Genomic DNA, 27,369 nt, shown 5'->3' with positions numbered 1-27,369 from the left:
GAGACAACACAGATTAAATCAACAGTGAATTAGCTCTGTGTAATTTGACGTTGTTCCTGTTGTGAGGCAAAATCCTCTAGAATGGCTGTCAGGTGTTTCTAATAAAGCTTTAGGGTTGTTTGAATTTGTTTTGGAGTCAAAGCAGGATCTGAATAAATTGGATCCAGCAGATATTTGGTCTCCAAGTAGCACTTTGGAAGCTGCGATGGAAAACTGATCTATCCCATTCCAGATTACATTCTGACCCCAGGGGATAAACAGTTAGAGCTGGATGATCGTCTTTAATGCCATCATGTAGGAATTCCACAGACAAACATATGTTTTAACTATGTTAATTTAGTTGCGGTGGCCTGCCACTGCTAAATTGTTCCCACCGCTGCTAAAAATATGTCATATATATATATATATATATATATATATATATATATATATAAACTACCGTTCAAAAGTTTGGGGTCACTTAGAAATGTAATTGTTTTTGAAAGAAAAGCACTTTTTTTGTCCGTTAAAATAACATAAAATTGATCAGAGATAGTGTAGACATTGATAATGTTGTAAATGACTATTGTAGCTGGAAATGGCAGATTTTTTATGGGAACATCTACATAGGCGTACAGAGGCCCATTATCAGCAGCCATCATTCCTGTGTTCCAATGGCACGTTGTGTTAGCTTAATCCAAGTTTATAATTTTAAAAGGCAAATTGATCATTAGAAAACCATTTTGCAAAACTTTTGTCCTGATTAAAGAAGAAATTAAACTGACCTTCCTTTAGACTAGTCAAAATGGCCAGCAACAAAGAACTTTCTTCTGAAACTCGTCAGTCTATACTTGTTCTGAGAAATGAAGGCTATTCCATGCAAAAAACTGAACATCTCATACAACGCTGTGTACTACTCCATTCACAGAACAACGCAAACTGGCTATTTAATGAAGCTGCCAGTTGAGGACTTGTGAGGCGTCTGTTTCTCAAACTAGACACTAATGTACTTGTCCTCTTGCTCAGTTGTGCACCGGGCCCTCCCACTCCTCTTTCTATTCTGGTTAGGGCCAGTTTGCTCCGTCCTGTGAAGGGAGTTGATTGAGAAATGTGTCTGTTATTTGAACTCTGTAAAACATTTATTTGTTGCAATTTCTGAGATGCAGTTAACTCTAATGATCTTATCCTCTGCAGCAAAGGTCTCTGTGCTGTTTGGGGTTTTAGGCTGGGTTTCTGTACAGCACTTTGAGATATCAGCTGATGTAAGAAGGGCTATATAAATACATTTGATTTAGGTGACTGAGTATGTAAAGCTGTCAAGGCAAAGGGTGGCTACTTTGAAGAATCTCAAATCTAAAATATATTTTGATTAGTTTAAAACGTTTTGGGTTGCTACATGATTCCATATGTGTTATTTCATAGTTTTGATGTCCTCACAATTATTCTACAATGTAGAAAATAGTAAAAATAAAGAAATACCCTTGAATGAGTAGGTGTGTCCAAACCTTTGACTGATACTCTATGTATGTGTGTGTGTGTGTGTATATATATATATATATATATATATATATATATATATATATATATATATATATATATATATATATATATATATATATATATATATATATATATATATATATATATATATATATATAAATAGATAGATCTACACATTTCTGCTGAGATGTGCTTTTAAATGGATAGTTGTTGTCTCAATGACTGGAAGCCTATGGGAACAGCTGGCATGTAATTGAGCTAATGCTAGTAGCAGTGCACCCCCCACCACACCCGTGCCAAAACACTGCATATCCCTTTAATTCCACAGTAGATGTCACTTTAGAGGAAATTCAACATACAGTTGCACCGTATACAGAAGTAATGTCTTTACAAAAGGACATTGAGAACAGACCGACACACACATACACAAACAGAACACACAACCAGCTAAGGTGAGGACATTTAAACAGCTTGCAACATCTCTGGTTGTCTCTATTCACCCATGCTTGTGTTAAACCCTCTCTGACCTAAGCTTCTCTCCACTGTGTCCATTCAGTTCCAGAACATGAACAACATCATCACCTTCCCTCTGGACAGCCTGCTGAAAGGAGACCTGAAAGGAGTCAAAGGGGTGAGGAACACTATCCTCCATGTCTCTATGTTGGACACTGACACTATCCTCCTTGTCTCTGTTGGACACTCACACTATCCTCCATGTCTTTATGTTGGACACTCACACTATCCTCCATGTCTTTATGTTGGACACTCACACTATCCTCCATGTCTTTATGTTGGACACTCACACTATCAACCATGTCTCTATGTTGGACACTCACACTATCCTCCATGTCTCTATGTTGGACACTCACACTATCCTCCATGTCTTTATGTTGGACACTCACACTATCCTCCATGTCTCTATGTTGGACACTCACACTATCCTCCATGTCTCTATGTTGGACACTCACACTATCCTCCATGTCTCTATGTTGGACACTCACACTATCCTCCATGTCTCTATGTTGGACACTCACACTATCCTCCATGTCTCTATGTTGGACACTCACACTATCCTCCATGTCTCTATGTTGGACACTCACACTATCCTCCATGTCTCTATGTTGGACACTCACACTATCCTCCGGGTCTTTCTGTTGGACACTCACACTATCCTCCGGGTCTTTCTGTTGGACACTCACACTATCCTCCGGGTCTTTCTGTTGGACACTCACACTATCCTCCGGGTCTTTCTGTTGGACACTCACACTATCCTCCGGGTCTTTCTGTTGGACACTCACACTATCCTCCGGGTCTTTCTGTTGGACACTCACACTATCCTCTGTGTCTTTCTATTGGACAATCACACTATCCTCCGTGTCTCTATGTTGGACACTCACACTATCCTCCATGTCTTTCTGTTGGACTGTGTGGTGTTTGTTATTAGACCTCTATAGGGATTTGTATGAAGGTAAAGGTTCTCCTATTACCCTGCTCTACTGTGGTAACTCACGCTTCTGTGTGTGTGATGGTAATTACTAGGTACTAGCAATGTTTTGTACCTGGTAGAGAACAGAGAAGCTGTATGAGATGAGTGTTTTCCTGCTGGTACAGTGTTACCCCAGACCCCATGATTTCCTGTGTGTGTGTGTTGGGTGTGGAAACTATAAACAGCATACCACTCTTGCACTAGCCAACACATTAACTACACTCCATCACACATGTCAAGTCTGGGACCAGCGCACTCATTCTACTAGCTCCAGGACAAACCAGTTAGCCAGCCAGCGTGTGATGAGGCAGACAGCATACTGCAGGAATGCAGTCAGAATCCTGTCTATATCCATGGGAGGCTGGCCCCAGACAGCCCAGCCCAGACACCCCTCCAGTCCTCCAGTCTACCAGGCCCAGCCCAGACACCCCTCCAGACTACCAGGCCCAGCCCAGACACCCCTCCAGACTACCAGGCCCAGACACCCCTCCAGTCTACCAGGCCCAGCCCAGCCCAGACACGCCTCCAGTCTACCAGGCCCAGCCCAGCCCAGCCCAGACACCACTCCAGTCTACCAGGCCCAGCCCAGACACCCCTCCAGTCTACCAGGCCCAGCCCAGACACCCCTCTAGTGTACCAGGCCCAGCCCAGCCCAGACACCCCTCCAGTCTACCAGGCCCAGCCCAGACACCCCTCTAGTCTGCCAGGCCTCTAATCCCATCAGCACTCATTACTTTCTGCTCTGACCTCTGCACCACAACCACGTGGGTCACAAGTGCCACTGTCTGATGTGTACTAGCACTAATGAGGCTGTTACCTCTATCTTTCTCTCTTTTTGTCTGTCTCTCTCTCTTTCTCTCTCTTTCATTCGCTCTCGCTCTCCTAAGAAATACTACTAGCTAGTCACTAGCTAGCTACAGTACTCCCTAGTTACCCCATGGCTTCTCATCACTCATACATTCTCCAAGGACTCTTGCTTTCTTGGAGGACACTCTTGTTTCTGTCCCTTGCCCTCTCCCTCTGTCTTTCTCTCTCTCCGTTGTAACTTTGGCATCGACAGGCTACATCAGACTTGTGTACAGAGCCTCTCTTGTCTGCCGAGAGTGAAGCCATAGGCCTCTGAACTGTGAACACTGACAGAGAGGGAGAATGGTGCAGATCTGGGGATTGGGGACTCTCCTTACACTCTTGACATGGTGACTGGGGACTCTCCTTACTCTCTTGACATGGTGACTGGGGACTCTCCTTACACTCTTGACATGGTGACTGGGGACTCTCCTTACACTCTTGACATGGTGACTGGGGACTCTCCTTACACTCTTGACATGGTGACTGGGGACTCTCCTTACACTCTTGACATGGTGACTGGGGACTCTCCTTACACTCTTGACATGGTGACTGGGGACTCTCCTTACACTCTTGACATGGTGACTGGGGACTCTCCTTACACTCTTGACATGGTGACTGGGAACTCTCCTTACACTCTTGACATGGTGACTGGGGGCTCTCCTTACACTCTTGACATGGGGCTAATGAGGTGCTAGTCATGGTGCTCTGCTCTGACTCATTTATCCTGTCTATCCATTACCACTGAGGGAGGGAGGGGAGAGCGAGAGAAAGTATGTTTGTTTGTGTGAGTGAGAGACAGAAAGTGACAAATTGAAGACTTTCCATCCCAGCTTGCAATGCGTACCGTTCGCTATCCCCCCTCACTTCCTCATCATTATTCCTCTTTTCCTCTCACAGGGGAAGTACCTGTGGAGAGCAGGAGGAAGGTGTCTAGACCAGCCTGAGTAGTGTTGGGTAGGGAGTGAGAGAGAGAGACCCTCCATCCCAGACACACCGCTCTAGCCTAGTTAGGGTTTAATCTAGTCTGACTCAAACATAAAACAGACTCTCCTGTCCTTCCTGCTCCCATGATCGTATTGCTATATTTCCCAAATCACCTGGATATCATCAAGAGGAGACCACGTCAGATTCAATAGTCTTATGTTCATTGTGAGTATGTCACAGACATGGATACTGTTCAGTAAATGCATTGTGTAAGTATGGCTGGGGGTTGAGTTAAAGCACTTTGTAGAGATGGTTAAAGCACTTTGTAGAGTCGACAACGTTAGCTTGACATTGGCTCGTATATTTTCAGTGACTGCGGTCTGGGATGGTACTTAGCCGTTCCCATGGGAGACTGACAGTAATTGAGCTGAGATTACAGGGCTTTCACACCATAACCATTTAGTTCAAAACTAATTTGAGGCTGTTTTACGCTCCACTCATCTCTTCTTCCTGCTGTTCCCACCTCAACAGGGAAAGGATGTTGAGGATTTGACATGCTGCTCTGTGGAGTTATGAGGTTAGGACCCCTGCGTTTTCAGTTTCCTTTCACTTTGGAATTTTGATGTTACTTCCGTATGGACGGTGAATGACTCATACACTCCTGACCTGCGGCACTGTGAACTCAGTGTGTGTGTTTGCGTATATGCATTCATGTGTGTATGCGTGCATGCCTACCTGCCTGCGTGCGTGTGTGTAGGCCTATGTGCCTGCATGCATATGTGTGGGTGTGTGTTCAAGGTTACAGTGTTTCTGGCTACACTAGCCTGGGTCCAGTCTGCTTCTACTGAGTCAGACAGCCCTAGAAAGCTTAAAGAAAGCTTAAAGTAAGCCAAGTTCTACTGAAATCTCCTTAGTCCAAACTGGAATAGGACACAACTAACGATGACACAGCATACACTCCCTGTCTGTCTGTGGCAAAGTGCTGGCTAAGGCCCTCTTACTTGGTGGAAAGGTTATTGTTGCTGACTGGGGCCCACAGCTCCACCTAACCCACCTTCCAACTCCAAACACTGAACATAAACAGACTGGTGGAAAGTGCTGAGGCCACCAAACACCAGAGCCATGGGGATTTACGGACTGGACTGGACACTGGGATGACGTCATCCCTTCCAATGCTAAACGTTCTGATCCTTTGTATCTATGAACACACACACACACGCAAGCAAGTAGTGGGTAGATCCTGAGTCCCGACTGATGTGAGCCCAGATGATGCCCCCCCCCATAGTGGGCCAGTGAATTGTGAAACCCACCCGCCCACACGGAATGATCACTGAGCCTTTTAGCTCCTAGCACCTCTGCCAAAGGAATGATCACTGAGTCTTTTAGCTCCTACCACCTCTGTCAAAGGAATGATCTCACCTTTATTCCTCACCAAGAACAGATTAGGGAGTGGTAGTATCATAAATCATGGGTTTTTAACAGGTGCTCTAGACCTGGTTGAAGTTGAAATCTGTCATTTTTATGTTTAGGTTTGAGGTCTTGAAAAGGCCCTTACAGGTCACATTCCAATTCACTGGACAGGCATGTAGGCCTACCACTACTGCACCTCCTCAACAGTGGAGACATTCCATTCTGAAGCACTGGAAAGTACACTTAACATTTGAAGCCTTAGAGGCCACCGGTGGCTATTGACCATGTTCACTAAGACAAGGACAGTAGTGTAGATGTCTAGTATAAATTAAACCAGGTGGTACCATTTGGGATGCATCCTAGAACCGTAAAAATGAGATTCAGGCAATATGTTTAATATGACAGCAAAATAGCTCCAGATTGATTGTAATAATGCAGTAGTACATTTATTGTAACAAAGCTTTAAAAAGATGAGCTTTTCTTCCAGGATGCGTCACATTTATACCACCCCCTTTTTTCATTCCAGTTAATGACATTATAAAAATGCCTTTATGGCGTCCACTGAAATATTGATTTGATTTGAAAAATACTGTTACATTTTAAGGCTTCGGCAGAAAGGAGCAATACCATTTAGAAAATCATGATACTGTAGCAACCAGTGCTCTCCTGAAGTTAGTGATCAGGATGCAGTCAGAAAATCATGATACTGTAGCAACCAGTGCTCTCTGAAGTTAGTGATCAGGATGCAGTCAGAAAATCATGATACTGTAGCAACCAGTGCTCTCTGAAGTTAGTGATCAGGATGCAGTCAGAAAATCATGATACTGTAGCAACCAGTGCTCTCTGAAGTTAGTGATCAGGATGCAGTCAGAAAATCATGATACTGTAGCAACCAGTGCTCTCTGAAGTTAGTGATCAGGATGCAGTCAGAAAATCATGATACTGTAGCAACCAGTGCTCTCTGAAGTTAGTGATCAGGATGCAGTCAGAAAATCCACAATAAAGAAACAAATGAGCAGTACAATCAGTTAATCCATCTCATCATGTTTAACAGTATTTTTATCGGCCTCAGAAGCAGCAATTACGGCCACCGCTGCAGTGTATGGAGAGAAAATGACACAGGCAATTTCACCCGTTAATGTCTGTTTTTGTTTGTCCCTAATCACTGTTTATTCATTTGTGCAGGCTGGAAAAGGGTTGCAGAATCTAGCATTTGATTGAACAGCTGTTGAACGCTACCGTATTACGATGGGAAATCTGTTTAGCTGTTCAGTGGTGCAGCCACTGAAGCAGTGTTGAGTTTATTGGTCGCGTACACCATTTTGCAGGTGTTGTCACAGGTGCAGCAAAATGCTTATGATTCTAGCTCCCACAGTGCAGCAATGTCTAACGATACAATAACAATACACACACAATCCCAAAATTTAAAAAAGAAAATGGAATGAAGACATGTCAGTCTGAAATATACTGAACAAAAATATAAACGTAACATGGTCCCATGTTTCATGACCTGAAATAAAAGATCCCAGAAATGTTCCATATGCACAAAAAGCTTACTTTTCACAAATGTTGTCCACAAATTTGTTTACATCCATGTTAGTGAGCATTTCACTATTTTCCAAGATAGTCCATCCACCTGACACGTGTGGCATATCAAGAAGCTGATTAAACAGAATGATCATCACACAGGTGCACCTTGTGCTGGGGGACAATAAAAGGCCACTCTAAAAAGTGCAGTTTTATCACAACACTATGCCACAGATGTCTCAAGTTTTGAGGGAGTGTGCAATTGGCATGCTGACTGCAGGAATGTCCACCACAGCTGTTACAATTATTTGGTATGTTAATTTCTCTACCATAAGTTGCCTCCAACGTTGTATTAGAGAATGTGGCAGTACATCCAACCTGCCTCACAACCACAGACCACGTGTAACCACGCCAGCCTAGGACCTCCACATCTGGCTTCTTCGCCAGATATGGATGTTGACTTGTTGAAATCCATCAATGAAGGGCTTGCCAAACTTGATGTCTTGAATATACTACGAGAGGACAACAATGCATTATGTGCCAGTCTAAAATTCAGCCAATGTCAGATTGATGATCTAAGAAAAGAGAACATGGCGCTGAAAGGTACTGTAGACTCTATTCATAGCGAGGTGGTGCAAAGGGAGAACAAACAACTTAAAGAACCTTGCTTGATGTACAGTGTCGATCAATGCGGGATAATCATCTTTTCAGGGATACCGGAGAATGACAACAGCAGAGGCTGTAAGGACACTGTCTGAGACTTTATGTCGTGCCCACAGATGTTGTGCGTAATGTCCCTTTCTCCAGAGTCCATAGAATGGGTAAGGCCTCTGGGAATAGACCACGGGCTGTTATTGCATGTTTTGAACATTTTAAGCAAAATGAGCAGGGGCAGAGAACTCAGAAACACTGATTTTGGAATGAATGATCACTTCCCCATGGAGCTCAATGAAAGGAGAAATAAATAGTATCCCATCATGAAAGAAAAGTGTTGCCTGAACCAACGAGTCCTTGGTGATGGATAAACTTCACATGAACAGGGACTCTTGTAGCATAGATTTGTTTGATAAAAATTAAAATTAAAAAAAATATTAAAATTGTTGGAACTGGGTTCTACAGCTTGAACCGCAGCTGTCTCCACACCCTCCCCGCTTGGCCATCTAGATGTGTGAAAGTTAGTGTATAAGCTAGTGATCCACCATCATGTATGACATTCCTGGGAGTGTGTAAATTTAAATGTATTACCATATCAAACCATACCATATTGTATTACCATTCTCTATATTTATGTACTTGAAAATGTATCACTTGACCAATTTGGCACATTTGGGCAGACTTGATACAAAATACGGTGCAGTATTGCAATGCTTCACTGCATCAATCTGAAACTTTGCACACACACTGCTAAATCTAAAATGTGCCTAAACTGCAATATTATGGCCTTTCTCTTGCATTTCAAAGATGATGGAACAAGACAAAAACATTGAAAACATATTTCTTTTTTCAATGATCTTTTACCAGATCCTATGTGTTATTTTCTCCTACATTCATTTCACATTTCCACAAACTTCAAATGGTTTCCTTTCAAATGGTATCAAGAATATGCATATCATTGCTTCAGGTCCTGAGCTACAGGCAGTTACATTTGGGTATGTCATTTTAGGAGAAGACAAAAAAGAGTCGGGACTCTAGAGTAACTCCCTGGCTATTTTAATCCAATGTTCAAATCTGAGTTTGTGTGTTGTAGTGTGTCATGACAACTTCAACTACAGTATAACAAAAACATGCTCTATCAGTCTTCACTTGACAAGGAAAGGGCTGCGTATAGCCTTCCTAACAAAATACATGCTCTATCAGTCTTCACTTGACAAGGAAAGGGCTGCGTATAGCCTTCCTAACAAAATACATGCTCTATCAGTCTTCACTTGACAAGGAAAGGGCTGCGTATAGCCTTCCTAACAAAATACATGCTCTATCAGTCTTCACTTGACAAGGAAAGGGCTGCGTATAGCCTTCCTAACAAAATACATGCTCTATCAGTCTTCACTTGACAAGGAAAGGGCTGCGTATAGCCTTCCTAACAAAATACATGCTCTATCAGTCTTCACTTGACAAGGAAAGGGCTGCGTATAGCCTTCCTAACAAAATACATGAGGTTTTTTAACTTAAACATAAATAATATTCATATTATTTATTTCTGCTTTGACCGAAACCCATTTGGATGCATCTGTTAATGATGGGCAAATTAACAGTCATGGATATAGTCTACTTGGAAGGGACAGGAATAGGAATGGTGGGAGTGTAGCACTGTACATTCAGAATCAAATACCCTTTAAGAGGAGGGATGACAATATATGCCAAATAGAGGCACTATGGGCTCAAGTACATCTGCTTCACCAGGCACCCATATTGGTAGGATGTGTGTTTCGACCTCCTAGCTCTAAGGTGTCCTATCTGGATTACTTATGCACTGGGTTTGAACAGGCCACAGATCGTAATAGAGATGCAATTATCTTGGGTGATTTTAATATAAATTGGAAGGATTATAGTAGTTCAAATATAACTAAATTAATGATATATCCTGAGAGCTGTGGTTTGAAACAATTGGTTAATGATACTACTAAGTTAGGTCACCGTTCAGACGTGTGCATTGATCCGATCTTCTGTAATATACCATTGCAATGCTTAAAAGCCAGATCAATGCCAGTGGCCTGGACAGACCATAATATTGTCACCATAGCCATGAACACCAACGTACCAAAGAAACCTCCAAGGATTGTTAAGAGAAATGTTAAAACATTTAATCATGAGTAGGACTGTTGCGGTGACCGTATTACTGGCACACCGGCGGTCACAAGTCATGAAGGCAGTCAAATTCCACCTGACTGTTTAGTAACGGTAATTAGGCTTCTCCAAGCTCTGATGCTGCTGATGGTCATTAGTAGCCTACCAAACTTGCTAACTGCCTGGTACTCAGCACTCTATTGTCCCTCTAATCCCTCTGACATAAATTTAAATCAAATTGAATCAAACACTTCATGAGCTCATGAGCTCATTTGTGGTCACTTTTGTTAATGGTATTTTCCCCACATTGCTGTGCTTATAATGTGAAGAAAAAGTAAATGTGGACAGGTCTTCCAAAGCTTTAATATGGATAATACATCGCAGGAGTGGCTTCAGGACAAGTCTCTCAGTGACCTCGAGTGGCCCAGTCAGAGCCTGGACTTGAACCCGATCGAACATCTCTGGAGAGACCTGGAAATAGCTGTGCAGCGACGCTACCCATCCAACCTGACAGAGCTTGAGAGGATCTGCACAGAAGAATGGGAGAAAATCCCCAAATACAGGCGTGCCAAGCCTGTATCGTCATACCCAAGAAGACTCGAGGCTGTAATCGCTGCCAAAGGTGCTTCAACAATATACTGAATAAAGGGTCTGAATACTTATGTAAATATGATATTTCAGATATGTTACAGTTGTGGGTGGAGTTGTGTGTACAAATCCTGGTATATAGATCTGACTCATCGATCAAATCAAATTGTATTTGTCACGTGCGCCAAATACAACAGGTGTTGTTGACCTTACAGTGAAACTCTTACTGGCTGGTCCCACGCTCCTCACGGCGACCGTCTTGCTCCAGACACCAAAACATCCACTCTACCTCATCACTCCCCTCAACCAACTCACAATACTCCTCGCTCAGTCTATCCCAATATTCCTCTTCGCTCTCAGATTCGCCCCTCGGCTTCGCCGACCAACCCGTGTGCCCCCCCAAAAATATTTTTTTTGGGGCTGCCTCTCGGGCTTCCGTCGTGGTCGTGAACTTCGGAGTCGCCGTTGATCCTCCTGCATCTTGCTTCCATGGAGGGCTTTCGTCTCCTGCCATTATCTCCTCCCAAGTCCAGAATGTTTTCTCCTCCTGGCCACGCTGCTTGGTCTGTTTGTGGTGGGATCTACTGTAATGCTCGTCGAAAGGGGTAAACCAAGGCTCAGCATGATTTGGGTTCATCATAATTTATTAGAATGTGAACCAGCAACAAAAACAATAAAGAGAAACAAACAAACGAACATACAGCCTTGTAGGGCTCAAAAGCAACAATACAAAAACAAGATCCCACAAACAACAGGTGGGAAAAGGCTACCTAAATATGATCCCCAATCAGAGAGAACGATAGACAGCTGCCTCTGATTGGGAACCATACCAGGCCAACATAGAAATACAAAAACTAGATTACACATAGAAATAATAAACTAGAACACCCCCCAGTCACACCCTGACCTACTCCACCATAGAAAATAAAGGCTTTCTGGGGTCAGGACGTGACACCCTTGTATTGGTCAGCCTGTTGTGTGCTTTGGTGTGTGTGTTCCCAAACAAGGACCAGTTGCGTTCTGAGGCGGCTGATGTTGGTGAGATTTGGAGGATGATGGAGGCAACAGGGGAAAGAGCCTCAGATCCACAAAGTCCCTTCCACCAGGTGGCTGATGAGATATGTTAGCACAGATGCCATATTGCATCTCCATCCCAAAGCCCTTGATTGGAAGTGTACTTCGCCAGACTGCCAAGAACCCTGCCCTCATCCAGGCCAAGGTGGCGAGACACAGTAGTGATGACACCATAGGCCTTGATCTCTGCACCAGGCAGGATGCTCTTGCCAGGATTCTTGGGGTCCAACATGTGCACTGCGGCGTGTATTTGCTTCAGGTAGAAGTCTTCACGCTTTTTGATGTATTTCAGAACTGCAGTATCCTCTGCTTGGAGCAACAGTGACGTGGGCAGGGCAGTACGAATTTCTTCTCTTACATCTGCAAGCAGAGTCTAAACATCAGACAGGATGGCATTGTCTCCCTCAATCCATGCAATGGCTACTGCTATAGGTTTAGGAGTTTCAGGCTGCTTACCACTCGCTCTCTCAAAATACATCATCCAGGAGGATCCTCTTGATGAGGCTGTCTATATCGGCAGACTGTGATGTGGCCATTTCTTAGAGAGACTTGTTCCCCTCCAGAAGACTGTCAAACGTGACAACACCACCCCAACGAGTGCTGCTGGGCAGCTTCAATGTGGTGCTCTTATTCTTCTCACTTTGCTTGGTGTGTCACGCCCGTTGAATGAAGAGGACCAAGGTGCAGCGTGGTGAGCATACATATTACTTTTTTATATGACTCCGACAAAAACAATAAACAATCCAAAAAACCTTGAAGCTAAAGGCTATAGTGCCAACAAACAAAGACAACTTCCCACACAGAATGGAGGGAAAAGGGCTACCTAAGTATGGTTCCCAATCAGAGACAATGATAGACAGCTGTCCCTGATTGAGAACCATACCCGGCCAAAATATAGAAACACAAAATCATAGAAAAAAAGCCGAATGCCCACCCCAAATCACACCCTGACCCAACCAAATAGAGACATTATAAGGCTCTCTAGGGTCACGTGACATGGTGAGGTAGATTGCTGCTATAACTTGATGACCCTACACATACCTAACCATTTCCTTGGCTCTCTTGTAGAGTGTATCCATTGTTTTCAGTGCCATGATGTCCTTGAGGAGCAGATTCAATGCATGAACAGCACAGCCAATGGGTGTGATATGAGGGTAGGACTCCTCCATTTTAGACCAAGCAGCCTTCTTGTTTGCACAATTGTCTCTCACCAGTGCAAATACCTTCTGTGGTCTAAGGTCATTGATGACTACCTTCAGCTCATCTGCGATGTAGAGACTGGTGTGTCTGTTGTCCCTTGTGTCTGTGCCCTTGTAGAATATTGGTTGAGGGGTGGGACTTATGTAGTACATTTTTCCTTGCCCACGAACATTCGACCACCCATCAGAGATGATTGCAATACAGTCTGTTTTCTCTATGATTTGCTTGACCTTCACTTGAACTCTGTTGAACTCTGCTTCCAGCAAATTAGTAGATAAAGCATGTCTGGTTGGAGGGGTGTATGCTGGGCGAAGAACATTCCTAAATCTCTTCCAATACACATTGCCTGTGAGCGTCAGAGGTATACCAGTTGCATACACAGCTCGAGCAAGACATTCATCAGCATTTCACTGACTACATACCTCCATTGAGTCAAAAAAACTTCTGATTCCAGGAGGACCATGAGCTGTTGCTATCGACAAGGTGTCTGATTCATCGTTTTTACCTCAAATAGAAATAAAGGGACTTTTGTCAGAGGTTGCTTGTTGTGAACGCTGAGGGAACTTTATACACTTGACCAGATGATTCTGCGTCTTCGTTGCATTCTTCACATATGATTTGGCACAGCATTTGCAATTGTACACAGCTTTTCCTTCTACATTAGCTGCAGTGAAATGTCTCCAGGCATCAGATAGTGCCCGTGGCATTTTCCTGTAAGGATTAGAAAAAAAAGAGTAAAAAAAAAACAAATACAATTCCTGCTTTTGCAAGATAAATGTTTTATAATGAAACAAACATGTATAGAAATGTATGCATTAACATTCCTCATGAAAGCAGGCTCCAGCAAGCTAAAACACACATGGTAGCAAAAACTAACTAGCAGAAATTGTTAACAAGTTAGAAATGATTTAAACACACTTTGCTGTAGGCTATTATTTACTAATTAACCAAAATTCATGTATGTCATAAAACATATATTCACCCCACCCAGTATTGTAATCAAAACTTACCAGAAAGCATGTAGTCCTTGGCTCAGACAGTGTAGCAGTGTGGGCTCAATAGCATCTCATTAGTGTGCAAGATATTGAGAATCAGCTGCACATGCGATGGAAGAATGCACTGTGCATGCAGAGGGTTGCAATTCCATTGAATTGTGGATAGTTTAACCAAAATATGCCACAAGACCTAGAATTGCCTCATGTGTCCCACAATTTTTTTTTCACTGTGTCACGCCCTGACCTTAGAGAGCCTGTTTATTTCTCTATTTGGTTAGGTCAGGGTGTGATTTGGGTGGGCATTGTAGTTTTCTATTTCTTTGTTGGCCGGGTATGGTTCCCAATCAGAGGCAGCTGTCTATCGTTGTCTCTGATTGGGAATCATACTTAGGCAGCCTGTTTTCCACCTGAGTTTGTGGGATCCTGTTTTTTATTTTTTATTTTGCACAGTTGCTGTATAGCCCTGCAGAACTGTACGTTTGGTGATCTTTTGTTGGTTTTGGGTGTACATCTAAAATAAAGTAAGATGTACACGTAAGATGTACACTTTGGTCTCATTCCGACGACGGACGTAACACACTGTTTATAAGCTAACTTTATTGATGAATTTAAGCAAAATTCTCAAAATTCCAGGGCTTAACTTCCCAGGGAAAGTTTCCGGAAATTTACTGGAAAGTATCCGACTCTTTGCAACCCTATTCCTGTATTGACACTTTGCCTGTTTGATGCTTCGTCGGAGGGCATAGCCGGATTTCTTATAATCTTCCGGGTTAGAGTCCCACTCCTTGAAAGCGGCAGCTCTACCCTTTTAGCTCAGTGTGGATGTTGCCTGTAATCCATGGCTTCTGGTTGGGGTCTGTACGTACAGTCAGTGTGGGGACGACGTCCTCGATGCACTTATTGATGCAGCCAGTGACTGACGTGGTGTACTCCTCAATGCCATCGGAAGAATCCCGGAACATATTCCAGTCTGTGCTAGCAAAACAGTCCTATAGTTTAGCATCTGCTTCATCTGATCATCATTAGTCTACATTCTGTTTCTGAATTTAAGTTCAAATGTTGACACCTGTTTTTTTCTGCTTTTTTCTTCACAGGACCTGAAAAAGCCTTTTGATAAGGCCTGGAAAGACTACGAAACGAAAGTGTAAGGATTTTAATATTTTACTAGCAGCAATATGAAATTAGCTTCTGGCCCATTCACATTATTGGCGTAGAGTAGAAAGACAAATCAGATGGTCATTCCATAGTCTTTTGGTCCATTAGTTTGTACTATGACCATACTGTAGCAATGTGTTCAAGCATTTTGATAACCTTTTAGATATTGGAGCTATCATAATAGTTTGCATTTGACCGTATACAGTAATTGTCACCGGTGTAGTCCAATTTGATCATCAAATGCATAGGCAATATGTTGAATGAGATGCAATGTGATATTTGTGTTGTTCCTTGTCTGTGCTTGTAATAATCACCATTTCCCAACCAACCTCACCTTGTGGTCGTCAATTAATGAATACACCCTCAATAACAAATCATCCCTTCTGTACACCCCTCTATCCACACTGACGTCATTGTGATTTTGCATGCCCGCGGTATATGACATTTTATAGCACTCTGATATATTTTCCAAGCTGCAAAGGACATTCTATACTGAAAGGGTAATACATGTTCTTCTCCAACACCAGTCTGATGACGAGACAGTACTGACTTTGTACCAAGTTCAAAGTTCAACCGGATGCAATGTCTTTGACCCCGTTTTATATTCCTCCATTGATGCCCCCTCCCCTCTCTGCTAGTCTGCTGTCAATGGAGGGCAGTACTATGCTTGATCGAGAACATCGTTGTCCAATCTGCTCTGATGTTCTTTGAGGTTTGCCGATCACAATCCGATCGGTTCTCACATCTCCATAATCTCTCTAATCTCTTCGTCGGCGATTTATAACGCCTTTCATATTTCACAGACACAAGCAATGAGACTCTTTGCCTCGAACTCTGCTCTGGCCCCAACTGCCTTAACCCTTTACCCTCATGGGAATTGTGCTATACGTATGGGGTAAATGTAAATGTCTCTTACAGAAGGCAAATAAAAAACATATGCATAACCATGGTAGCAATTGAAAGGGAACAGTTTCAAGATTATGGGAAAATTATTAGACCAAAGGTGAGGACACAACCGCTAATTACATTGTTGATAACAAAATCAGAAAATACTCTGGATACGTTCAGTAACATGATAAGACTACTCCTGGAAAATGTGGGGTAGGTGCAACATAAGACAAACAATTACAAGGGTTTGAGTGCGAGGGACTACCTGATGTCTCCAAGTTGCCACACAACTCTCCAAAGTGTGCACAGTTCCTAAGTTATTTCAATGCACTTTTATGATTCAAGGAAGAGTCAACTATAAGGTGTTTTTTTTAGCTCTCCTAGCTGTGCCTTTTATGAATTAGAGAAAGCCTGTTCTATTTCCAACATGACTAGCTAAATTATAAAATACGATATTAGTGTTAGGCTTTCACAATACGATATTAGTGTTAGGCTTTCACAATACGATATTAGTGTTAGGCTTTCACAATACGATATTAGTGTTAGGCTTTCACAATACGATATTAGTGTTAGGCTTTCACAATACGATATTAGTGTTAGGCTTTCACAATACGATATTAGTGTTAGGCTTTCACAATACGATATTAGTGTTAGGCTTTCACAATACGATATTAGTGTTAGGCTTTCACAATACGATATTAGTGTTAGGCTTTCACAATACGATATTAGTGTTAGGCTTTCACAATACGATATTAGTGTTAGGCTTTCACAATACGATATTAGTGTTAGGCTTTCACAATACGATATTAGTGTTAGGCTTTCACAATACGATATTAGTGTTAGGCTTTCACAATACGATATTAGTGTTAGGCTTTCACAATACGATATTAGTGTTAGGCTTTCACAATACGATATTAGTGTTAGGCTTTCACAATACGATATTCGTGTTAGGCTTTCACAATGCGATATTAGTGTTAGGCTTTCACAATGCGATATTAGTTTTAGGCTTTCACAATGCGATATTAGTGTTAGGCTTTCACAATGCGATATTAGTTTTAGGCTTTCACAATGCGATATTAGTGTTAGGCTTTCACAATGCGATATTAGTGTTAGGCTTTCACAATGCGATATTAGTGTTAGGCTTTCACAATACGATATTAGTGTTAGGCTTTCACAATACGATATTAGTGTTAGGCTTTCACAATACGATATTAGTGTTAGGCTTTCACAATACGATATTAGTGTTAGGCTTTCACAATACGATATTAGTGTTAGGCTTTCACAATACGATATTAGTGTTAGGCTTTCACAATACGATATTAGTGTTAGGCTTTCACAATACGATATTAGTGTTAGGCTTTCACAATACGATATTAGTGTTAGGCTTTCACAATACGATATTAGTGTTAGGCTTTCACAATACGATATTAGTGTTAGGCTTTCACAATGCGATATTAGTGTTAGGCTTTCACAATGCGATATTAGTGTTAGGCTTTCACAATGCGATATTAGTGTTAGGCTTTCACAATGCGATATTAGTGTTAGGCTTTCACAATACGAAATTAGTGTTAGGCTTTCACAATACGATATTAGTGTTAGGCTTTCACAATACGATATTAGTGTTAGGCTTTCACAATACGATATTAGTGTTAGGCTTTCACAATACGATATTAGTGTTAGGCTTTCACAATACGATATTAGTGTTAGGCTTTCACAATACGATATTAGTGTTAGGCTTTCACAATACGATATTAGTGTTAGGCTTTCACAATACGATATTAGTGTTAGGCTTTCACAATACGATATTAGTGTTAGGCTTTCACAATACGATATTAGTGTTAGGCTTTCACAATACGATATTAGTGTTAGGCTTTCACAATACGATATTAGTGTTAGGCTTTCACAATACGATTCAAGGAAACGGATAATCATTTTGGTGTGCATAGAAAGGAGCCCTGAGTGCATTCAGGTGTGTGTTCCGCTGCAAATTTTCTTCCAAATAGACAAACACAGACTCATTATGTTCATAACAACCCAGGGTATGATGCCATGTCATCTTGAAACTGTACCTCAAACACAGTGATCATAAACATTGACATTGTATATGACATGAGTTTTATGATAAGAAAATATGAAGTTCACATTTTGATTCACTGGTGTTTGGCCTGCTTATATGACATCGAAGCTGTATTTATTAGAATCCTCAACATATAATCTTTCAAAATACATAAAGTCCTCTTAATTTACAGCATTTCCCTCACTCAGACAAAACATTTGCAAAAGTTGCCCAATTAGCGGGGGGGAGTGGGGGGGGTGAGGTGTTCAGAATGTCTGTCAGTCAAAACCCATGCGCAAAGCCAGAGTTGTAACTTCATATAGAGCATGTTACTGTACAACCACTGGTTTCCAATTTAGTTGTTTATCAGTGCCCAAATCTGTCATTTTCAACCTGTATACGGGTACAAGTGTATATGGTTAAACTGGTTTGCGAGCACCCTGCTGTTGTCCCTCCAGTTTGAGTTCCAGTTGATCTACTATCTCTGTGTCAACCGTCTTTCATGGCTCTTGTGGCGACTGGGCTACATGTGGCTGTTTCTCTATTAATGTGTTATCTTTGTAGAGGTTTTATTAATGAAAGAAGTCTCATCTTGAAGTGTTTCCGTATGACAGTTTTAGACCAAAAAAGGAAGCCACACAAAATGACTGAATACAACCCAGATGACTTTGTCTGAGGCAGATACATGTTTGTGGAGCAGCATCAGGAACTGTGACTTCTTTAAGTGCCTTTATTAATCAAATTGGTGTGGCATCACGAGTCTGAAGGAGTAACTGCGTGATTAAGGTATTTTGGAACAGCAGTAGATATTAGATTAACACTCAAGGTACTAAACGTTATAACCGGCATCGATAAAAAAACAGTACTGTGCAGCCATCTTCATCGACCTGGCCAAGGCTTTGAACTCTGTCAATCACTGTATTCTTATCGGCAGACTCAATAGCCTTGGTTTCTCAAATGACTTCCTCGCCTGGTTCACCAACTACTTCGCAGACAGTTCAGTGTGTCAAATCGGAGGGCATGTTGTCCGGACCTCTGGCAGTCTCCATGGGGGTACCACAGGGTTCAATTCTCGGGCTGACTCTTTTCTCTGTATATATCAATGATATCGCTCTTGCCGCGGGTGATTCCCTGATCCACTTCTACACAGACGACACCATTCTGTATATATCTGGCCCTTCTTTGGGCACTCTGTTAACTAACCTCCAAAACGAGCTTCAATGCCATACAACACTCCTTCCGTGGCCTCCAACTGCTCTTAAACGCTAGTAAAACCAAATGCATGCTTTTCAACCGTTCACTGCCCGCACCCGTCCGCCCTACTAGCATCACCACCCTGGACGGTTCTGACCTAGAATATGTGGACAACTACAAATACCTAGGTGTCTGGCTAGACTGTAAACTCTCCTTCCAGACTCATATTAAACATCTCCAAGCCAAAATCAAATCTAGAATCGGCTTTCTATTTCGCAACAAAACCTCCTTCACTCACGCCGCCATACTTACCCTAGTAAAACTGACTATCTTACCGATCCTCGACTTCGGCGATGTCATCTACAAAACAGTTTCCAATACCCTACTCAGCAAACTGGATGCAGTTTATCACAGTGCCATCCGTTTTGTTACCAAAGCCCTTATACCACCCACCACTGCGGCCTGTATGCTCTAGTCGGCTGGCCCTCACTACATATTCGTCGCCAGACCCTCTGGCTCCAGGTCATCTATAAGTCTATGCTAGGTAAAGCTCCACCTTATCTCACCTCACTGGTCACGATAACAACACTCACCCGTAGCATGCACTCCAGCAGGTATATCTCACTGGTCATCCCCAAAGCCAACACACCCTTTGGCCGCCTTTCCTTCCAGTTCTCTGCTGCCAGTGACTGAAACGAATTGCAAAAATCGCTGAAGCTGGAGACTTATATTTCCCTCACTAACTTTACACATCAGCTATCTGAGCAGCTAACCGATAGCTGCAGCTGTACATAGTCCATCTGTAAATAGCCCACCCAATCTACCTACCTCATCCCCATATTGTTTTTATTTACTTTTCTGCTCTTTTACACACCAGTATCTCTACTTGCACATCATCATCTGCTAATTTATCACTCCAGTGTTAATCTGCTATATTGTAATTACTTCGCTACCATGGCCTATTTATTGCCTACCTCCTTACGCCATTTGCACACACCGTATATAGGGCTTTCTTTTTTTCTATTGTGTTATTGACTGTACGCTTGTTTATTCCATGTGTAACTCTGTGTTGTTGTTTGTGTCGCACTGCTTTGCTTTATCTTGGCCAAGTTGCAGTTGTAAATAAGAACTTGTTCTCAACTAGCTTACCTGGTTAAATAAAGGTGAAATAAAATTTAAAAAATAACATTTAGGGACTATACCAATATCGCAATATTCGTTAGTTTCGCGGCAATGTAACTTCTTTAGGAAAACAGCCGTAATGGTGTAAACAAACATAATTATGTTGTCATCCAGAGTCACATTTATTTATATTTAAAGCTATAGCACACAATATTTTACGTACAACGTTTAAATCCAGCGAGAACTAGGAATGTGAAAAAACATCTAGCTGGAGCTCGTCTGAGCGGTTGGATGGATATGCCCTCACCCGCTATATACCTAATGCTGATTGGTTTGGTTCTTGACTCTATAGTGCTGTCTGGTTAGAATGTGATTTGAGACCCATTACTGCAACTTGTTCACTACCACACACACACACACCGGACACAGCTGCATTCATTTGAAGATGTTTATATACTTCTGGTTTGTCAATGGACACAGCACTTCTTCTCCCTATGGCATGTAAGGACACTCTACTCGATCTGTAGGAAGCCACCCTATACAGAACCAAGTTGTCGATTATATCGACTGATATCATCAGAAATCAAGCGACATGAATCAGAAAATGGGGCGCCACCTGACCCACTAGTTGGTCAGAAGGTTCAAATCAACGTTTCATATCGTGGTGTAGATGTACTGTAGATCGAATTGCACTCAATACATTTTAGCGGGCTATCCCGGGGTAAAAACACTTTTAAAAATCCATTACGTACCTTTGATGAAGGGAAAGGACATCAGAAGATTCTAGTTTCAGTTACAGCACAATAAAAATGATCATTACCGCTTACTTGGACATTACGATATGAAACGTTAATTTTAACCTTTTGACCGACTAGTGGGTCAGGCGGCGCCCCACAGTCTGATTCATGTCGTTTGATTTCTGATGATTGTTGTCGACTATATCGACTGATTGGTTCTGTATAGGGTGAGGAAGCGGGATCCTGGAGTGCATCCAAGCACCCTGATTGGTTAGCATCAGCGGGTGATTGACGGGCCTGAAGGCTAATCAGACTGAAATAGACAGACTTTTTTACACAGCAGGTTTTTAAAGTACCAAAGAGTTTGATCTGCTTAATATTCAATATTTTGCCATGGGAAAAATGTTATGATACCTGTATCATCATAGCCTTAATCAAATCAAATTGTATTTGTCACATGTGCCAAATAGAACAGGTGTAGACCTTACAGTGAAATGCTTACTTACAAGCCCTTAACCAACAATGCAGTTTTAATAAAAATAGTGTTAAAATATTTACTAAATAAACTTAAGTAACACAATAAAATAGCAATTATGAAGCTATATACATGGGGTACCGGTATGAAATGTGTGGGTACAGGTTAGTCGAGGTAATTTGTACATTACGGCTGTATTAACATTGGTTACGCAGCCTTACAGGAGCAGACCACAGCGCTGGCTCATGCATTCACACACCACTTTGCCATCAGCTTGATGCCCCCCTCTCTGTCTGTCTGTTTTGATATGATCTGTTTTTCATTTTGTTTCTTGGTTCTGATTCGTTTGGAATGGCCTTGTTGTGTCTGTATCTTGATGCTTCCAAATGATCCAACCTGTTGACTGACTGCAGGCAGAGGTGCCAAAAACAGATGAGTCATTAACGTTGGTTTAGTGATGGACAACGGTGATGAGGGCTTAACACCCATAACAAAATGCATGAATGAGAGGCCGTCTGCTCTCAAACCTGAAGGAAAACCAGCGTCACTTGAGTCTCACTAAGCTTCTTTATGGGAGGAGCTACATGCTGCATCTTTTTATTAGGGAATAGGCTAAGCTAGTTAGTAAATGGAAAAGAATGCTCTGTTGCATGGAATGGTCCCCCCCGAGCTCCCCCTTCCCTCTGTATATTTCCTGTTTGGTGTACTGTCCGCTTGTGTTAGTTTCCGTGGTTGGGAATGCCACACTTTGACCCCGAATGATGTAACTTCCTGTCTTAGCACTAAGATCGAGAAGGAGAAGAAGGAGCATGCGCGGCAGCACGGCATGATCCGCACTGAGATCAGCGGGGCAGAGATAGCAGAGGAGATGGAGAAGGAGAGGAGGTTCTTCCAGCTCCAGATGTGTGAGGTGGGTAAGGAAAGTGGTGGAGCTCAGGCCTGGGTTGTCAGATTGGTGGAGCTCAGGCCTGGGTTGCCAGATTGGTGGAGCTCAGGCCTGGGTTGCCAGATTGAGTCCAGAGATGTAGTGGAGGGTTTGCTGACATTGTGAAATTCTGTCTCGCAGTATCTTCTTAAAGTGAATGAGATCAAGATCAAGAAAGGGGTGGACCTACTCCAGAATCTCATCAAATATTTCCATGCACAGTGCAAGTAAGCCCTGAAGTCATTGAAAGTTTGCATTTGACCAAATGCTCACCTCGTGGGGAAAACGGCTGATGTAGATTTGTCTCTCTCTTTAGTTTCTTTCAGGATGGGCTGAAAGCAGTAGACAACCTCAAACCCTCCATAGAGAAGCTAGCCACAGACTTACACACGGTGAGTTCCTCAAGACTACTGTTGACATCTTTATGGGTATGTAAGAACTTGCCTTTCCTGTTGAATTCCTCAAAAGTATTCTGTGTGACTTTGTATGACACCTGTGACATTTGTATGAGCTGTCTATGACCTTGCTGTGACCTCTCCAGATAAAGCAGGCCCAGGACGAGGAGAGGAAGCAACTCACTCAGCTACGGGACGTCCTCAAGTCAGCGCTGCAGGTGGAGCAGAAGGAGGTAACACCCATAGACTTAGACAGCTCTAGGGCCTATAGCCTGGTGTAGCATGGGCAACACCACTGAGGACTTTCACCATTTTGAAGTAGTCAACTGTGTGTGACTTCCTATGGGTTAAGGAAGGATCACATAATTCCATCCAGGTCATCAAAAGAGATCAGCCAATCAATTATACTCCAATTATGTTCCCTCAAAGCTGCGAGCGCACAGTAGCCCGAGGCTGCCGCGCAGAAATCAGCCCCCAAAGAAATGCACGAGATTATACTCAACTTTCGAGAGCAGTGGTCACCAACCGGTTGATCGCGATCGACTGGTCACTCTCCGAGGCATTCATAGCGATGATAAAGCATTGTGTTTCTATTGATTTTTTATTCGCCCTGGGCTGTTGGCAGTAGGTGCATCCGATTCAGCTGCCCTGCTCACCGGGTAGGCAAACTGTGGCCATTTTGAGGGAACATTGCTCCTGACAAAACCTTCCATAGCTACAGGTGGCTATAAATACACACCTTGGCTTTATACCTGTTCAGACAACAGACTCCTGGTGGCAGTATGCACCATATCTGTTTGTTTACTGACTCATAGAAGTAGTAGAAGAAGAATTGGACTACTTCAAAATGGAGAAAGCATCTGCCCATGCCGCTGTCACAGATACAAAGGAACCCCCTCTATCAACCTTTAATGGTTACACCCACCAATGACACACATACAGTACACACACACACACGACAACACTCTTCTGGCCGAGTCTTTTCACTGTCCCAAGCCCAAGCCCTCCTCTGGCCGAGTCTTTTCACTGTCACAAGTCAAAGCCCTCTTCTTGTCACAAGCCCAAGTTAGACATCCACTAATATAGCTGTCTGTATCTCATCTAGGGATGCATTTAGGTGTTCAAAACAATGATGTACATAACCAAAGCCCCCTTCACTCCCTGTCAACTTTAGCAAGCTCATTTGAAAGAAGCCCATTAATGGTATATGGTGCACTCTTACGATGTGCTTAATACTGTCTTTTACCGGATGCTTTTATCCAAAGTGACTTTTAGTTACCACATGTACTTGTGTACTTCCTGGCTCTAGCTATTATGTGGAGAATTAGGCTACTGTCTGTTTTATCAGTCTGTTCTGTTCTTTACTTCACTGCTTCCGCCTCTTTGTGAACCAAGTCTAGGAGAGTAAGTTTATCTTCTGTACCTCCTTTCTGTGCTTGTCTATCTGGTTGTGGTGTTTTGTCAAGCATTTTAAATAGAGAGAGTTGTTGGTGGTGGTGAAAAGCAAAGGTTCTCTCTGTACTTATGAAATAGTTGTTTACCTTTTAAATTGTTGACGACTGTAACACTACATTCAGAACTCTGAAGACGTTCTTTTAGAATATCTTCCAAAGGTCTTTGCCTTGGCCCCTCCCCCTCTCAGCTCTGTGACGAGGTGATGTCACTAGTGCATGACCCCAGGGCTCTGCTTGTCTTATGTACATAGTGTAGCAGTATCTCAATAGTCTAAAGATGCTCCCCTTCCTTGTCTCCTCTCTTCACCTGCACTAAAAGCAGTGGATGGGTGAAAGCACATGCCGCAGTCAGCATCCCGAGCCGTCATATTCTCCTATCCTGTAATTTTCAGATTAGAGCTGACAAAGAAAAGGTACCAGGAGAGGAAGCCACTGTAGACAATTGAGATGCACCCCACCCAAACTCACTGGCTGAGGTGTCTTGTGCCCACTGTACATAGATCCTTATATATATTTATATATATATGTGTGTGTGTGTGTGTGTGTGTGTGTTTGTGTGTGTGTGTGTGTGTGCGCGCGCGCGCCGGTATTGTTGAAGGAGTCCCAGGTGAGACAGAGCGCCACCTACAGTTTGCACCAACCTCAGGGCAACAAGGAGCATGGTACCGAGCGCTGTGGGAACCTCTACAAGAAGAGTGACGGGTCAGTTTCTCGTTTTCTTCTCTTAAACGTGTAGCATCTTAAAACATTAAAAGAACCAAATGTAAGGTCAGACCGAACAAACAAACACACACAAAGTTCTCTCAGGTAATTAGTGGCGAACGTGTATAAAGATGGTAGAATTCAGATATGACGTCATTGTTTTAATACTATCCACTGAGTTTTTAAACTATGGCGTGCAATATGGTTTAGTGTGCCAATAAATCAGTTTTTCAAATTGCCCGGCGTCTTGATGCAAAAATGTTGATCATATATACTCTGCTCATGACCATACACGAAAATAGTAACAGAGAGCAATGTACAATATATCAAACTTAACAAAACAAGGAATTTGTGGGAAGTTTATGGGGGCCGCCATCTTTATGGACCTATCTTATTGCTGATACAGCATGTAAGGAAATCCATATTCCATGTTATTTTTATGGTTGAGCTTCTCCCCGGAGACATGAATACACAGCACAGACTGTACCCCATTACTTATGCATGTATATATTAATGAGCACTGGTGTGGTTGACGTTAATAATTCATTAGCCATGTCTGTTCAGTTACAGTGTGGATTCATGTCGAGTTTAGCGTGTCACACTGGCACTGGGGTGTTATGTCGGTGTGTCACAATATGTCGTGTGCCCTCTCCCCACCTCCCTAGGTTAAGGAAAGTGTGGCAGAAGAGAAAGTGTTCAGTAAAGAACGGATACCTTACCATATCACATGGGACGGTGAGTAATGTGCCGACGAGCACGGACACGCACACTGACACATACGCACACACAGAGGGCAAGACAACCTAGTCCTAGCCAGTTAGCATTCATTTAAAGTAGGCTAACGGCACTAGCCTGTTCTCTTAATGGAGATGAAGCACTCCATCTCACTCATTCTGTCGAACCAGACTGTTCACTGGTTGTCAAACATCTCAGGCATCAGACATGCCCAAAATGGAGCACGTTGGGTTCATTTAGCTAAAATTGTGGTAGCTTTAGTATTAGAATCACTCGAACACCTCAAAGAATGTTATACACTACATGACCAAAAGTATTTGGACACCTGTCGAACATCTCATTCCAAAATCATGGGCATTAATATGGAGTTGGTCCCCCCTTTGCTGCTATAACAGCCTCCACTCCTCACTTTCCACTAGATGTTGGAACATTGCTGCAGGGACTTGCTTCCATTCAGCCACAAGTGCATTAGTCAGGTTAGGCGATAGGGCCTTGCTCGCAGTCAGCGTTCCAATTCATCCCAAAGGTGTCCAATGGGGTTTAGGTCAGGGCTCTGTGCAGGCCAGTCAAGTTCTTCCATACTGATCTCAACAAACCATTTCTGTATGGACCTCGCTTTGTGCACGAGGCATTGTCAAGCTGAAACAGGAAGGGGCTTGTAGAATGTGATGTATGCTGTAGCGTTAAGATTTCCCTTCACTGGACCTAAGGGGCCAAGCCCGAACCATGAAAAACAGCCCCAGACCATTATTCCTCCTCCACCAAACTTTACCGTTGGCATTATGCATTGGGGCAGGTAGCGTTCTCCTGGCATCCGCCAATCCCAAATTCCCTTGTCGGACTGCCAGATGGTGAAGCGTGATTCATCACTCCAGAAAACGTCCAAAGGCGGCAAGCTTTACACCACTCCAGCCAACACATGGCATGGTGATCTTAGGCTTGTGTGCGGTTGCTCGGCCATGGAAACCAATTTCATGAAGCTCCTGACGAACAGTTTTTGTGCTGACATTGCTTCCAGAGGCAGTTTAGAATTCCGTAGTGACATCTGAGGACAGACATTTTTTACGCGATTCAGCACTCGGCGGTCCCGTTCTGTGAGTTTGTGTGGCCTACCACTTCGCAGCTGAGCCGTTGTTGCTCCTAGATGTTTCCACTTCACAAGAACAGCACTTACAGTTGACCGGGGCAGCTCTAGCAGGGCAGAAATTTGACACA

The 27,369-nt window shown here is 42.8% G+C and overlaps 1 protein-coding gene across 4 annotated transcripts in view; it reads left to right on the top strand.

Moving 5' to 3' along the window:
* LOC109893803 (arf-GAP with SH3 domain, ANK repeat and PH domain-containing protein 2-like) overlaps window positions 1–27,369 on the top strand; it is a 103,294-nt gene that overhangs the window by 53,081 nt on the left and 22,844 nt on the right. For 2 of the 4 annotated variants that reach the window (XM_031829150.1, XM_031829149.1), the window contains exons 4-12: window positions 2,036–2,110; window positions 15,411–15,460; window positions 22,724–22,853; window positions 23,010–23,095; window positions 23,185–23,260; window positions 23,410–23,496; window positions 24,659–24,667; window positions 25,316–25,419; window positions 26,085–26,154. In XM_031829150.1, the coding sequence (XP_031685010.1) occupies window positions 2,036–2,110; window positions 15,411–15,460; window positions 22,724–22,853; window positions 23,010–23,095; window positions 23,185–23,260; window positions 23,410–23,496; window positions 24,659–24,667; window positions 25,316–25,419; window positions 26,085–26,154 (687 nt within the window). The remainder of the gene's footprint in view (window positions 1–2,035; window positions 2,111–15,410; window positions 15,461–22,723; window positions 22,854–23,009; window positions 23,096–23,184; window positions 23,261–23,409; window positions 23,497–24,658; window positions 24,668–25,315; window positions 25,420–26,084; window positions 26,155–27,369) is intronic. The other 2 variants (XM_031829152.1, XM_031829151.1) reach the window with 1 other exon arrangement.

The sequence above is a fragment of the Oncorhynchus kisutch genome, linkage group LG7 (genome assembly GCF_002021735.2).
Source record: "Oncorhynchus kisutch isolate 150728-3 linkage group LG7, Okis_V2, whole genome shotgun sequence".
NCBI lineage: Eukaryota > Metazoa > Chordata > Actinopteri > Salmoniformes > Salmonidae > Oncorhynchus > Oncorhynchus kisutch.
This window is presented reverse-complemented; position numbering and strand designations above follow the sequence as displayed.